General features: G+C 35.9%; 1 protein-coding gene across 3 annotated transcripts in view; it reads left to right on the forward strand.

Moving 5' to 3' along the window:
• The window catches only part of STAT4 (signal transducer and activator of transcription 4), a 287,696-nt gene that overhangs the window by 130,394 nt on the left and 140,527 nt on the right, over positions 1-16,775 (forward strand). For 2 of the 3 annotated variants that reach the window (XM_074215476.1, XM_074215478.1), the window contains exons 1-3: positions 1,087-1,187; positions 3,247-3,377; positions 4,530-4,674. In XM_074215476.1, the coding sequence (XP_074071577.1) occupies positions 3,250-3,377; positions 4,530-4,674 (273 nt within the window). In that variant the 5' untranslated portion in view covers positions 1,087-1,187; positions 3,247-3,249. Of the gene's footprint in view, positions 1-1,086; positions 1,188-3,246; positions 3,378-4,529; positions 4,675-16,775 lie in introns of those variants that run through there. The other variant, XM_074215477.1, reaches the window with a different exon arrangement.

Consider the following 16,775-nt stretch of genomic DNA (forward strand, 5'->3'; position numbering starts at 1 on the left):
GACTTTCCTTATCCCTGGGATATTTGCATTTTAATACAAATTAAGCATAATACCTTGCTTCCCATTTGTGAAATTTGAGGGAGTATTACAGAGAATGGACATTTAAGAGGAAGTCTGATACAGTGTGGGGGAAGGACTCACACAATATCGCTTAACCCTCTAGTTTTCAGTTTCCTTATCTGTATATAGGGAGATTGGACTCGATGATCTCTGAGATCTTGTCTAACTCTAGATTTGTGATACTATTATTGGACAGGAGGCCCCTCTCTGGGGTCATTCATATCATGTCAGGAAAACACAGATACTGATGGGAAGGGAAAGGAAAAGAAGTTCGTTTATAAGATCACATATATTTGTAAGTAAAGTCTTGCTCAGAGGTTTGGTATCTTAGCAAGACATAATGGAATAATGAAAAAGAGAATTGTTTTGGAACGAGAGGACCTAGGTTCAAATCCCTTTACTCATGATTACTGCTGGGTGACCTCAGGCAAGTCACTTGATCTCTGAGCCCCACTTACTCTCAGTGTCCCTCCTAACTCTTAGAAATTTGGCTGTTCCTGTGAACCACAGGTCTAAGCACTTTCTGTATGATTGGCACCCCAAGATCACCACTGATGTTCTAAAGCCCTTCAGTAGTGTCCTGGTGAAGTGAAAAGACTTGATGCCTTGGCTCTTAGCTCACCCTTAGTCAAGGTCTGACTCCCGAAGATCAGGGAAGTTTGGTTTTGCAAGCACAGGAAGCCACTGATGCTGGGATATTAGCAAAATAGTAAACTGCTGGCATCGGCCAGTCTGGCAGGGAAATGAAGGAGGGAAAGCTCTCTTTTGGGAAGCCTCATTTTTCCTACTCCTGCCTACAGGTAGGGCATAAGACTGGATTGTGTGGGAGAGGATAGAAGAAGGCTGAGCAGCAGTACCTTCCAAGCCTGACTACATTTCTACATTTGAGCATTGCTAGAAAAAAAGAGTGGGTGGGAGCAGGACATAAGTAAAGTCCCAGAGGCTTCAATTATGACGTACAGGAAAGCCTCAAGTGGGCGGAGAAATGTAAATCTCTTTATTGAAGGAGCAGGGGTACTAGCAACTTCAGCCCAGAGAGTGAGTGTGGTGAGAGCTACTCAGTCATCTGGCCCATTCAGACTGGAATCAGAGCCAAGGGGGAGAGAGAGAGAGAGAGAGAGAGCGGAGTAAGTAGACCAGCGACTAATATCATGTTGCTTCTCAGAAGAGGAACTGGGGAGCCAGGAAAAGGCTTAGAGTCAACCAGGGTACCAAAAGTAGGACCCCGAGTTTGCCAAAGTCTGCCTTGTACAGAATATAGCCAGGGTTGTTTTGGAAAACAGTGCTCTTTGCATCTGGGGCTGCTCTTTGGCCTTCGCCAGGAGAGAATGCTAGAGTTGTACCCAAGCTGTCATAGGAGATTCTGAATTCTGAGGAGGATGTGTGGACTCAGTGATCAAGGGTCCTGGCCCTCACTGCATAGAACAAAGTCATTCATTTCAGTACCCCATCACAGGGAGTTTCATAGTCGAGGGAGAAAGGGGCCTTATGTGACAGGGTTGTTGACAGGTTTTACTCTGCTGCCAAAGGGTAGCCCCTCTTTTTATTCTCAGTTGACTGCCCAGAGGCTAAGATTCAAACTTACTAGGAAGTTGCAGTCACTCTCACTTCGTATTTGTGTTACAATGAGTTGATATGATATAGTAGTGGTAGAATGGAAACAGTATTATATTTGGAACCAGAAGACATCGAATCCTAGATCTATAACTTATCTCCCATATAGAAGATGACCTCTAAGGACCCTCAACAGTAGCTCCGACTTTATGGTCTTATGTTCTAACATGTGATTATAGGGAGCATCTTTCCCATAGTCACAGAGAAAACCTCTAAGGCCACCATGACTCTTTTCTGGTTTAGCCTCAAGTGCCAGAGAACCAGTGTGGAGCACCAAATAGAATTTAAATATTGAAATGAATTCAAATAAATTCTAAAAGGAAACCCTTTAAAGACTGTGCCAAGTGATAATTAAAGATGTTAAATCAAAATGAAAATAGTTAGCAGATCAGAATTACATTTTGATTTGAAAGAAGATTTGAAAGAAAGAATTCCTGTGAAAACATATAGGCAAAATAAACTGACAATTTAAAGGAAAGAACAAGAACAACAGGGAAATTCTTCTTGGAACTCAGAATTATGTGGTGGGGAGGAGGAGAAACAGTAATGATTATTGAATAGAATTAGATCACCCTCAAAAAATTTAAAATCTTACAATTGGAAAAAATATAGATAACTATAAAATAGATGTAAATTTTTATTGGTGAAGACAATAATTTAAACATAAAAGGAAGAGAGGATATTTGATAGTTGATTTTAATCATTGAAAGCTTCCTGGAGGAGTTGTTAAGCTTCAAATTGAAGGCAGGGAAGGATGTGGTTTGGGGGCCAGTAGATGAAGGTTGTTCCCTGAATTTAGGGTGACTCAGGTAGAGAGTCAGCTGCCAGGTTTAAGTGGATTATTCATATCTCTGAATTGAAAATATTCCTAGCTTCCTAAATAGAGGAGTGGAAATGGAAAGGAAAAGAGACTTACCAAAAATAAGGATGTACGATTCTTCTCAAAATTGGGGGGAAAGGCCATATGTCAGAACTATTGATAAAATTCAGTCAATCAATTAATAAATCAATTGATATCCATTTATCAAATACTTGCTTTATGTACCAGGTACGATGATAAGTAGCTGGGGTTACAAAAAGAGTTGGTATTTCTTGCCTTCAAGGAGCTTACAATCTAATGAGGGAACCAATATACAAAGCAAGCTATATATACAATATAAATAGGAAATAATTAATAGAGGGAAGGCACTAGAATTAAGAGATATTGGGAAAGACTTCTTGTAAAACATGATATTTTAGTTGGGACTTAAAGGAAAATGGGAAAAGTAATGAGTTGAGTTGAGAAAAGAGAGTAAGTATTGCAGAACTAAGGTCTAGTCAGAGAAAAATGCCCTGACCCAAGAATCAAATAAAACAATTCGAAGAAAATTTTATTTAGTCCCAGATTCATTTTGAGGTATTATTTTAAAGTTGTTAGATGGGAATTTTGGGTGAGCTTAGGTGAGTCCCTACCTTTACTCTCTCTCTCTCTCTCTCTCTCTCTCTCTCTCTCTCTCTCTCTCTCTCTCTCTCTCTCTCTTTCTCTTCATTTGGTTCCACTTCCAATAAATTTTTATTTGTATCCTCTTTTAGATTATGTCTCAGTGGAACCAAGTTCAACAGTTGGAAATCAAATTTTTGGAACAAGTAGATCAATTCTATGATGATACTTTCCCCATGGAAGTTCGACATCTCCTAGCCCAGTGGATTGAAGGCCAGGATTGGTAGGTTCAAACATTTTTATTGTTCTTAGAGATTGATTCATAAAGACTTAATTTTACATCCATCTAGGTTTCTAGTATGAACTAGAAAATGAACTCTGAAAATATAGTTTGTTCCCAGATGCAGTTTGTTGCACCTTTTCAAGCTTGAAAAAAATACTTCTCACCTATTTAGAAAGTGATATATTGTCTTTCGAGAATTTCAACCAACATGTACCAAAAAATTAATAGTAACAACATTGCAGCTGCTTTCATTTTCAAGACAAAATTGAATAATTGCTTTGGTAGTTTGCTTGTTAAAAGGCTAAATAAAAACTTTTTTTGTTTTTGTCCACAAATGTCATTTGATAAGAAAATCATATGTTTTCTGATAGAGAAACTTTCTCATAAATGCAATTTTCACCTATGTTTTTGTTGTTCAATTGTTTTCAGTCATGTCTGATTCTTCATCACCTCATTTGAGGTTTTTCTGGCAAATATATTGGAGTGGCTTGCCATTTCTTTTCCAGTTCATTTTACATATGAGGAATTAGAGGAAAATTAAATGAATTGCCCTTGTTCAAAAGGCTAGTATTTGAGCACAGATTTGATGAGTCTTCCTGACTTCAGACCCAGCACTCTATTGTAATACCTGGCTGCCCCAGCTATAGTTAACTTATTAGGAACATGCAGACAATCACTTCATTTTAAAGAGTAATTTTGAAAAAGCAGGAGTAGACTTTTCCTCATCAAAAGAAAGAAAAGAAAAAAAACTTTGACTTAACATGCTTTTCCCTTAAAACTACTTAAGATTCTTAATATTGATTCATTGATTTTTGTTCATCTGCCAGGGAGGAAAGAATTATGATTGCTTTTCCATACTTAGTACATTTTTATTCTAGTGGGCTTATATCAGGTGCTATTATACTTATTCAAGTGTTCCATGGCCATTTCTTTTTTCCTTATGGCATTGTTGGTCTTCCAACAATGATGACCAAATATAGTAAAATCCTTTTTCCACCTGATATGAATTTTAATATTTTATGAAAGACAAGCAATTAAGCAAATGTCTCTTTCAAAAAGAGTTGATGTTTTCCTGTTGGGTCAAAAAGCCTAAGCAAACTCAGTCATGGCTAAATAATATCTAATAATAACTTTCTTTTTTTTTTTTAACAGGGAGGCAGCTTCAAACAATGAGACCATGGCTACAATTCTCTTACAAAACCTTCTACTGCAACTGGATGAGCAGTTGGGTAGAGTTGCCCAAGAGAAGAACCTGCTCTTGATACATAATTTAAAAAGAATCAGAAAACTGCTTCAGGTGAGAGCATCTGCCCTACTTCTCCTAATGGGTATCTGGATTAAGTACTGTTGTAAATTTAAAAGTCAGAAATGTGTTTTTAATGGAATTTTATTGGTATCCCAAATAGCATGCACATGGTTTTGCACTTGGCTTTTATTTTTTATTTTATTTCAATAATTTAATAATTTATTATTTATTCAATTTTAATTTTTTATTGACCTATTTTTTTTGAGGACCTAATTGAAGCACACATAGCCATAGCTGCCTAGAAAGGACTGATCAGAGGTAGGACAAGGGAAGGTAGAATATTGCTGTCATACAATTACATAGCAATTTTTTATACTTGAAAATTTATAAAACTCTTTAAAAATATTACTTCCTTATTTTATCCTCACCACTCAGGGAGGCAGATGATATTATTATCCCCATCTTACAGATGAGGAAACTGAGTCAGACAGGCTCACACAGCTAGGAAATATCTTTGACTGGAGATTGCAAAGATTCCTATTGCCTATTCCATTCTTTGCCATGAAGAGGGGAGTCACTAAACTCTAACATCACACTCTTGAATGTGTGCAGATAGAATGTATGTAGATAGAATGTGATAGAAGAGACAGAAATAATACTGAGGAGAATAAAGATGAAAAAAATCAAATAGGTAATCTTTGGGTTTTTTAAAGTTTTTTTTTTGCAAGGCAGTGGGGTTAAGTGACTTGCCCAAGGTCATGCAGCTAGGTAATTATTAAGTGTCTGAGGTTAGTTTTGAACTCAGGTCCTCCTGACTCCAGGGCTGGTGCTCTATCCACTATGTGACCTAGCTGCCCCCCTAGGTAATCTTTGAAAGAAGCAATGAAGTATAAATGATAAGGGTATTCCAGGCTGGGGGTGGGGGGGCAATCTGGGTAAAGACATAGGGGAGAAAGAGATGGATGTTCTATACACAAAATAGTATATAGACCAGTTTGGCTGGAATAACAAGAAAAACAATGACTGGCATTTACATAGTATCTATCATGTCCTAGGCACATATTAGGCCTTTATAAATATTATCTCATTTAATCCTCACAACAATCTGGGGGGAAAGTACAATTATCACCATTTTACATCTGGAGAAACTGAGGCAAACAGAGGTTAAGTGACTTGATTAAGGTTGCACAAAATTGTAGGTTGCAAGAGGAAAGTAATTGAAGAAAACTAGTTTGAAAAGGTAAACTAGAGTCAGATTATGAAAAGTTTTAAAACCCAAAGGGATGTGTTCTACTCAAAACTTAAGAAGGAACTACTAAAAGTTCATTTTATCCAGGAGGTTGAAGGTGATCAGATCCATAGTTTAGGATCAATTGAAATGGAGAAGAAAGAGGTGATTCACTGAGAACAATTAGAAGGTCATCAAAAGAGTAAAAGATAAACCAGTGCTGGTGTTATGTGAATGGAGATAAGGTTACTAATGTGATAGCTAATGAGTAGAAAGAATTAACAAAAACATTGTAACTGCAAAAAGGGAGACAGAAGAGAAGAAGGTGCCTCTGAGGTGGTGAACCCAGGATGATGGTGACCTCAAAAGAAAGAGTGAAGTTAGAAAGAGGGGATAGATTAGGAAGAAAAAGAATTAGGTTTTGTTCATATTGAATTTGAGATGATTCCTTAGTCCTTACTAATTCTAAATTTATGGCACAGTCATACTTTTTTCTTCAAGGCATTATGTTCCAGTTCATTCAAGCACTTTTCCTACTATACTGCCATTAACATTATGCCAATCACTCAACAAGAATTTTCTTAAGTGGTCAATAATAGCAGCTAGATGGTGAAGGGGATAGAGCTCAGGGTTTAGGGGCAAGAAGAACTGAGTTCAAATTTGACCTCAGACACTAGTTGTGTGATTTGGGTAAATTACTTAACCCTGTTTTCCTCAATTTCCTCATCTATAAAATGAGCTGGAGAAGGAAATAGCAAACCACTCCAAGAAAATCCCAAAAAGGGGTCAAGAAAAGTCAAACCTGACTGAAAATGACTTAACAACAACACTAGTAGTTGATATTTATGTAGTACTTTATGTAGTATCTCATTTTATTTTCCCAACAACTCTGCAAAGTAGATGCTATTATTGTCCTCATTTTACATTTGAGTTAACTGAGATCAATAGGAGTTAAGAGTCTTGACTATGGATATTCAGCTAGTATAATCTGAAGTAGAATTTGCACTTCAGTCTTCCTGATTCCCAGGACAGTACCACCTACCTTCTTTACCCTATACTGCTGCTCAAGGACTTGGATTGATTTCTTTCTGATTCCCAAATGATTTGCCTGCCTGGCATTTATCATCTTTTCTCTCATCTATTTCAATCTAATTCAATCCTACTTAACCTAGCTACTGCTCTATTCTGATAGGTCTACTCACTCTCCTCTAAACACTGCATCATCCATTATTCCTATCTTCAGATCCATGTTGTTTCCCATTTTGGAATGCCCTCCCTCCTCCTTACTGCGTATCCAACCTAAGAATCATTCAAAACCCAACTCTTATGTTGCCTCATCCATCCTTCCTAGCTCCAGCAAGCAGAATGGGTCCCCAGAGTTGTCCCAAATTCTAGCATCCTGGAAAGTGATATAAAAGGTATCTTAAGGTGATTGTGGTGTTAGCAGTGAGGAGACAGAGACATTCCCCATGGTGAAAGATAGAGATCCCAGTATGCTAAGAGACTGACTATAGGGAGGATCTCTTTTCCCTCATCAGAGAAATAGGGCCATTTGGTAGATATTTATTTAAGCTGATTTTTATAACCATAATAACAATAGTTAGTATTTATATAGTTCATTAAACTTTACAAAGAGAAGCATTTTATATCTTATCTCATCTGACTCTCACAACAACCCTGAGAAGAAATTATTATTATTATCCTCATTCTACAAATAAGGAAACTGAGGTTGGAAGAAATTAAAAGACTTGTCCAGGATTACATAGTTATTAAATATATGAAGTAGTATTTGAAATTAGATATTTCTAGCTTCAAATCCAATATTCAATGGATGTAACACCTAGTTGCCTGGATAATTAATTGTTTCTTTACATTTGGCATCCAAGAAGCCTGCTTATTGGTGTGTAGAACTGGAGTGGTAACCTCCAAAACAATCAGATCCATATTTTATGTGAGGGAACTTAAAGAAGATGTGTCATTTTAGAGCTGAAAGAGACCTTAAAGGAAAGGTTGTCCAAATCCTTACTTTTACAGATAAGGCAAGTGAGATGCTAGAGAGAAGTAATTTTCTCATGTTCACAGTGGAAGTCTCATTCAACTCTTAATGAAATTGAATCTGAATTAAAGCAAATTGGAGCCTGAATTTCATAAGCTGACATGACTCTTAAAATCGGAAAGGACTTTTACAAGCCTCCTTTTTCAACTCCCTCATTTTTCATACACACACACACACACACACACACACACACACACACAACAGAGGCCCAGAGTTGGTGGTGAAAAGAGGAGTTAGACCGAGTTCTTCAGATTTTTCCCCCAGGTTCTCTAAGTTAGGTTGTTAAAATTTTTGGCAACTGTTTCCACCACTTCTTGGGAGTTTGGAAGTGCAAAAGACTTTTTATGTTTAAAGTCCTTGATCTCATGTCTTGGGTCAAGAAGCTATATAGGGAGAAGGTCCTTGTTGGTCTCCATGCTCATCTCCACCCTCTCTTCTTTGCTTTTTGGGAAAGTTTAAGTAATTATAATAATTTTCATGGATGGAAAAATTCCAGGGACAGGGGAGATAGAGGCAGGATCTATGACCCTCAGCTCATCGTATCCCTACCTTGCACCATGATGTGTCCAGATCAAGACAGATCATGCTGAGTTGGGGGGAATTTCAAAAGCCTGAGACCCCATTACACTTTCAACTAAGCCCCTGTGACTCCTGCCCCCATCCCAGTAGTAAGTGAGGTCAGGGGAAATAAAACAATGAGAGACAGACAATATCTAGATTGGAAATACAAAGCTTTCCAGAAGACCAGAGGCATTTTCTCTATTCCCTTGTGTCCCCCATTCTCACCCCATTTCTTGCACTTACAAGTGTGTGAAGGAAGGTGGAGTGGAGTGGGGTCCTGGTTCATTGCTGGGTTCCCTACTCTCCCCAAGAAGTGAATTGTATAAAATGACCTTTTGGAAACCACTTTCTCACTGAAGGGGTCAGGGTCCTGAGACCCAAACTGAAGCCCCTTCCTACCCAATGCTGAGTCAGAGTTTGGGATCACTCAGTCTAGGTTATCTCTGACACAAATCCACCTCCATCCCAACACCAGCCTCCACCCTCCACCCAACAGAGTCAAACCACCACCAGGTCCCACCCTTGCCTTCTCAGAGGAATACACTTGCTTTGCTGTGGTCCTTTAAATCTCTCATAACAGGGCAAATTTCTCACCCTGGGGCCTGTGCCCTAGTTACAATTCTGTTCTTCACACCTTTCTTTAAACTCCAATTTGAATTTATAGTCAGTGCCACAAATTTAATCGTCTACTGGGTTTTAATTTTGTTTCTCTAACAACTGATTGAGGGCAAGGACTGTAGTTAAGGACATACTTCTTTTTCATTTCTTGAAGGTTTTTTGTTGGCAGGAGATTTGCTGTTTTTCTAGTGTTTCCGAAGATTTCATATCAAAAACAACAATTTTAAAATGAACATAGAGCCTAGCAAAAAAGTAGGTATTTGATAGAGGCTTATCTTTTAGTTATAAAAAGTATTTTGTTTGATTTTCCAACTACATACAAAGATAGTTTTTACCAATCATTTTCTTTGCAAGGTTTTGAGTTTTATAATTTTCCCTCTCCCTTCCTTTCCTCCCCCCCTCCCCGACAGAAAGCAATTTGATATAGGCTCTATGTTTATAACCATGCTAAACATAGATCAAAATTGAACATGTTGTGAGAGAAGAAACATCCAAAAGGAAGAAATAAAACATTAAAGATAAAAAATTACATGATACAAAATATATAAGACAACTTTTGAAAATTGAAGATAATAAGCTTTGGTCTTCATTTAAACTCCATAGCTCCTTCCCTGAATATGGATGGTATTTTCTATCACAAGTCTTAAAATTGTCTTTGTTTATTGAACTGCTGAAATAAACAACCCCATGTTGTTGTTAGTATCGTATAATGTTCTTCTGATTCTCCTCTTTTACTCGGAATCAGTTCATACAAATCTTTGCAGGCTTCTCTGAAGTCCCATCCCTTATGATTTCTTACGGAACAATATTGTTCCATAACATATATATGCCACAATTTGTTCAACCATTCTCCAATTAATAGACATTCCTTCGATTTCCAATTCTTTGCCACTACAAAAAGAGCTGCTTTGAATATTTTTGTACATGTTGGATTTTTACTCTTTTTCATGATCTCTTCAGGATACAGACCCAGTAGTGGTATTTTGTTGGATCAAAGGGTATGCATATTTTTTTTGCCCTGTGAATATAAAACCAAATTGCTCTTCAGAAAGGTTAGATCAGTTCACAACTCCACCAACAATGCATTAGTGTCCCAGATTTCCCACATCCCTTCCAATATTGGTCATTATCCTGACTGGTCATATTGGCCAATCTGAGAGGTATGGGGTGGTACCTCATAGATGCTTTAATTTGCATTTCTCTAATCAATAATGATTTAGAGCAATTTTTCATATGACTATAGATAGCTCTGATCTCTTTGTCTAAGAATTGCCTTTCCATATCCTTAGATTATTTATCAATTTGGGAATGACTTTTTTTTTATAAATTTGACTCAATTCTCTATATATTTTAGAAATGAATCCTTTGTCAGAAACACTAGTTGTAAAAATTATTTCCCAATTTATTACATTCCTTTTGATCTTGGTTGTGGTGGTTCTGTTTGTGCAAAAACATTTTAATTTAATGTGATCAAAATTATCCAATTTATTTTTTTATAATTTTTTCTATCTCTTCTTTGATCATAAACTGCTCCTTTTCCCATAGATAAGCTATTCATTGTTCTCCTAATTGACTTATAATATTATCTTTTATGTCTAAATCCTGAATCCATTTTGACCTTATCTTGTTATAATAGGTTGTGAGATGTTGTTCTATTCCTAGTTTCTGCCTTGATAAATGTTTACTGAAAGAAAAATTAATTTATATGGATAACTGTGATTTTCTTCTTATAAGAACATCATTGAGCTTTCCTTTCTCTAATTTATATTTTTTTATCACCTGGAATTTTTAAGCACATTAAAAATTGTGAAATTGTTAACTGCTACCAACAACAACAACAACAACAACAAATGGTATATGATATTGTTTTCAGGGATTGAAAATAAACAAATCTAGGGTGTATTTATTTTGCTTCCTATTAGTATTGATGCATTTTCCTCACTTATTACTAAGTCACTGCATAGTCCTCCAAAAATTGCATTGTTTAATACCCTATAGGTTCATTTGTTTTCCTTTAATGGATTAGCATGAGGGTCCATCTATAGAGTACATATATTTGAGGCACCAACTATTGGACAATAAATTATTTATAAAAGGATCATTAGTCTGACTACTATTATCTTAATTTTGAACTTTAGGTTAAAAAGATTTCTACTTTTAAAAATGATCTCTCATCTTCGTTACATATTGTTTTGTTAAAATCATAGCAGATGGTTATATACTTTTTTAAATGAAAATAATAGAAATGTAATAGAAATACTGTCCACAAGTTAAACAGGGTGTTCGCTATTCAAGTAGACTCTTAATCATAGTTCCTTTTTCAATTTTTTTTTTTTTTTTTTTTTTTAGTTTTTGCAAGGCAATTGCAAGGGTTAAGTGGCTTGCCCAAGGCCACACAGCTAGGTAATTATTAAGTGTCTGAGGCTGGATTTGGACTCAGGTATTCCTGACTCCAGGGTCTGTGCTTTATCCACTGTGTCACCTAGCCACCACCCCCCTTTTCAATTTTTGCATAATGCTGGACCAAATACCTTCATATTGTACTTACTTTCTGTTTTCTATGCATAGTTAATCTAGGCTATCCTTCAACATCACTATTGAAGGACAATATTATAGAACACTGTTACTGACTTCTTCCTCCCATGGAAAAAAACTTAAGAACTATTCAATTTCTAGGAGGGGGGGATTCAGAACTGAGCCCCTCTCTCCTTCCTGCTTCTCTCTCTATTCTCCCTAACCCACCCCTGTCACAAGTTTTCTTCAACGAATTCAGTGACTTCAGGTTGCCATATGAGTGTCTCTTCTGGCACTTTACTACTGTAAAACATTCATCCTAGACCATGGACCCTCAAATTTCAACTTTCTAAGAAACCAATTCTTTCTCTGAACTGACTCTTTTAAAAAGGGGTGCTAATAGTCCTTATCAAGCATTCATATTTCTGACAGATGGGGTTGTTCCAGGAAGAATTATTATAGATAACAGTTAAATGCCAGGTGATTTTCAGTTGTTTGTAATGTCTAGTTACCCTGAGAGGTATGACTTCTCAAGTTATCAACATGGTAAAACTACAAAGAACCATTTTTCATTTGATTCCTTGTATAATGCAGAGAGCATGGCTTCATTTCCTCAAACAGGAAATCAGTAAGGCCTAGTTCCATAGTTCCTTGCAGATAGACTCTTATAGTAAGAAATGAATAGAGTAGATATAGACAAATAAACCACATGACTGTTTTGTAAGCCATCTGAGATAATTAAGAATTGAGATATGAAAGTATTCAACAGAATTGAGATTAAAAATGAAATAATTTATCAAGTAATGATAAGATTTACAAATCTTGTTGTTTCTATCATAAAAGATATTGCTTTAAAGTGATTTCAGTATCAGAATCATTTCTGGGTTGCCAAACATAACTTCTCACCAATGCTTTCACTTAGGCATTTCCCAAATGCCTTGAATATAGTAGAACCAGCTAACCAAAGAAACAAACAAAAATCATTATGAGTAAATTCCTCATAAAAACCATCCTGTATGAGCAGATGATAAAATGAATTTAGATTTAGAAATTAATCAGACCTTTCAAAAATTATAACTTGAATTATTATGGCATTTTCTCTTCTGTAAATCCCCTTCATATGCAATCTTAGATACAAATCAATCTGGAAATCCCATTTATTGAATTGTTCAATTTGACCAATCTCAAGAGGCTGTCCCTCATGTCTGGATATTCTCCCTGCTCTATTCTAGCTACTGATCTCTCTGTTTTCCTTAAGTCCCAACTAAAATCCTACCATCTACAGGAACCCCTCTTTATTTTAGTGTCTTCCCTCTTTTTAATAATTTATTTTCATCTATTCTATGACGTGCTTTTGTATATTTGCTTGCATAGGGCAACTGGGTGGTGTAGTGGGTAGAGCACTGGTCATGAATTCAAGAGATGGAGTTTGAATCCAGTCTCAGACACTTATCACTTACTAACTGTGTGACCTTGGGTAAGTCACTTAACTCTGCCTTGCATCCAGGGCCATCTCCAGTTAATTCATATCTAGCCACTGGACCCAGATGGTTCTGGAGGAGAAAGTGAGACTAGTAACTTAGCACAGCACCCCCTCACTCAAATCCAATTTATATGGTTGTCATGGCATCACCTCCATGATGTCATGGTCCTCTTCAAAAATGAAGTACAAACATTATTTGTTTGTATGTTGTCTTGTCAATTAAATTATAAGCTGCTTGAGGGCAGGGATTTTCTTTTGCTTCTCTTTGTATCCCAACACAATACCTGGCACCTAATAAGTGTTTAGTAAATATTTTGATTGATTGATTGATTGATTAGGAAGACATGAGAACTTGGGAGTAGAAGTGACAAGACATAATTTGGAATCATCAATGACAGAACTGCCAGAGCACTAATATCCCCTAATGATCTTCTAGACTTATGATATTAATAATAATAATAAATAATAGCTGATATTCCTTAGCTCTTTGAGATTTACAAAACATTGGAGATAAAAATGATTTTTCATTTGATTTCTGCTATAACCAGGTAAAGTAATTTCTTTTTTTAACTTTATTTTTGGAGTTATGTTTTGAAGGGGTCATTTCTTAGGCTTTTTTTAGGCTTTTATTTTTGCAAGGCAATGGGGTTAAGTGACTTGCCCAAGGCCACACTGCCAAGTAATTATTAAGTGTCTGAGGGCGGATTTGAACTCAGGTACTCCTGACTCCAGGGCAGGTACTCTATCTACTGCACCACCTAGCCATCCCTGTTTCTCCAGATAGTATATTTTTTTTGTACAAATGAGGAAATTGAAGCTCAAGTTCTTTCTCGTGTAGCTAGTAAATGTTAGAAGTTGGGTTCAAACCAAAGTCTCCCTGAATCCAAGGATGGTGGATTTATTTTTTGTTTTTTTAACACCATATGTGCAGCTTCTCATAAATCAGTGTGTAGTTTTAAATCTGGCAAGTTATAAGTCCATTAGATGAGAATGCTTGAGAGTAGGGACATTTAAAAAGTACTTTTAAAAAAAAACACATTCTTTGTATCATTGATACTTATTTTGGTAGTTAATAAATACTTGTTGGATTGGTTTGGGTAAGTCAAGAAGCATTTATTAAGTACTTACTGTGCCAAGCACTGGACTTATCACTGGAGAAATGAAGCAAGGTTTAAAAAAATGCTTGGCCTTGAGGAGTTCACATTCTAAAGGAGAAGAGAACATGTTACATACATTGTAGATATATAAAAAGTAAATGAGAGATTTTATATTGAGCACACATGAGCAACAAGATGATGGTCATTTCTCCATTCCCTATGACCTCTCATACCTCCCCAAAACAGAAACTAGGAGCCAAAAATAAAGCAATTTCAGCTGTTTTCCAGATCTGAGGCACCAGAAGGTTCTTGAAACCTGAAACTAAGTTCTGGGAAAGCAAAAAGAATAGTAAATTTAAAAGATGGATTGTGAGCAAGTAGGAAAGAAAGCAGTTATTATTGGGAACTACTAACTTGGTTCAAGTTGATATTGAGCAAGTTATTTCACCTCCATGGGATTTCATTTTCTTTTATAAAATGAGAAGTTGGGATTAAATGATTACTAAAGTATCCCCAAATGGTACAGTTCCATTATTGGGTCTTTAGTTAAAAAAAAAAAACCAGGAACTTCATCACTCATTTAGATCCTGTCCAGATATAAATCTATGCTTTTATGATCTCCTTGTTTATTTTTCAGAAACTTTTTTATTTACAAGAAGCTTTTTTTAGCTCCTTCTATTTTCAAGTTAAGGATTTGCATTTTATCTCTTCAAAAATATGTATTATAGGCATCTTATTTGGGATTTTTCCATTCCTTGGGATTTTTAGAAGTATCACCATACCTCTATGTAGTGCTGTGGGGAAAGTTATCTTGAAACCTACATTAAACTATGGTTGACTCATGGCTACCTTTCCTCCTCAATTCTGACAAATTAATTGAATCTCTACTTGGCACAGTATGGGAATGTTTGGGTTAAGGGGACTTTCCCTTTAGTCATTATTCTCAATAGTCTAACTGAATCCTGGTAGGGAAAAGAGGGAAAAGGAAAGAAGAAGGAAAAGGAGAGAAGAAGGAAAAGGAAAGAGATATTCTCAGGTCCACCTAGTAATTGGCTAAGTTAGGAACAAAGGAAAAAGGGAAGAACAGAATGGTAGTCTGTAAATTCCTTTGTATCTATTACCAATAGGAAAGTCAGGTGCCTGGACCCTGTCTCCATATCATAGCCCAAGATGAAAAATGTGCCACCCCTCAAGTTGTTGGCACTTGTTATTGGAAATGATAAGGGGTATACTGAGAAAGACTCAGTGGTTTGGTTTAAATCAGGGCAACCCCATATTCTAAGATTAGATGGGAAGGTAGTGTCAGGGCAGGGGAAGATTTAGCCAGGAAAATGATGGCAGTGAGGTCAACAGAACAGTGACCAAGTACTTCCAATTTTTGCTTTTGTCCTGCTATGGGACTGAGTTGAAAAAGTCACAAATTCTTCTTATCCTTCTTAAAGTATAAATCTCACCTAATCTTAGTTTGATCTTAATGCTAATTAGCATTTATTAATGCCCAATTACAATGCATCAGAAAAATAATGTGCTGAATTAATGTTATTTCATTTTATTCCAAGACTAATTTTTGCTCACATGTATTTTAGATATCCATAGCTTATTGCTTATGCAGTATTGTCTTTCAACAAATTTAGAGAGAAGCTTAAAATTTTAAGCCTTCAGTCATTTTAAGTTTTTATTATAATACTTTATTTTAACATTAATTTTTAAAAATTTTGAGCTCAAAATTTTCTTTCTCCTTCCAGTTCCTCTCCCACCCATTGAGAAGGCAAGCAATATGTTCTAAATCATGCATATGAAGTCATACAAAACATCTTTTCATTTTAACCATGTTGCAGTTGAAGAACATCGCCTCAATTTCGAATTCTTTGCCACCACAAAAAGAGTTGCTATAAATATTTTTGTATATATAGGTCATTTTCCACTTTCTTTAGTTATATTGCTGCATCAAAGGATATGCCATTTTATAGAACTTTGAATGTAGTTCCAAATTGTTCTCCAGAATAGTTGTACCAGTTCATAACTCTACCTTAGTGCATTAGTGTCCCAGTTTTTCCAGAACTGTCCAAACATATGCCATTTCTCTTTTCTGTTATGTTAGCCAGTCTGGTAGTTGTGAGGTTGTATCTCTTGTTTTAATTTTCATTTGTCTAATCTACAGTGATTTAGAGCATTTTTATATGACTATTGATAGCTTTTATTTCTTCTTCAGAAAATGACTTGACCATTTATCAAGTAGGTAATGGTCCTTATTCTTATAAATTTAGCTCAGTTCCAAATATATTTGAAGAATGAGACCTTTGCCAAAGAAACTTGCTATAATCCCCATATCCCCTATCCCCAATTCACTATATTGCGTCTAATTTTGGCTGCATTGTTTTTGTCAGTACAAAATCTTTTAAATTTCATATAATTAAAATTATCCATTTTAGTTTTTGTGATATTTTTTGTATCATAAAATTCTTTTCTACAGATCTGATAGATACATTTTCTGTGCTCCTCTAATTTGTTTATTATATCCCCTTTATGTCTAAATTATATACCAGTTTTGACTTTATTTTGCTATACAATGTAAAATTTTCATCTGAGCCTCAT

This window comes from Macrotis lagotis, chromosome 1, assembly GCF_037893015.1.
Source record: "Macrotis lagotis isolate mMagLag1 chromosome 1, bilby.v1.9.chrom.fasta, whole genome shotgun sequence".
In the NCBI taxonomy this organism is placed as follows: domain Eukaryota; kingdom Metazoa; phylum Chordata; class Mammalia; order Peramelemorphia; family Peramelidae; genus Macrotis; species Macrotis lagotis.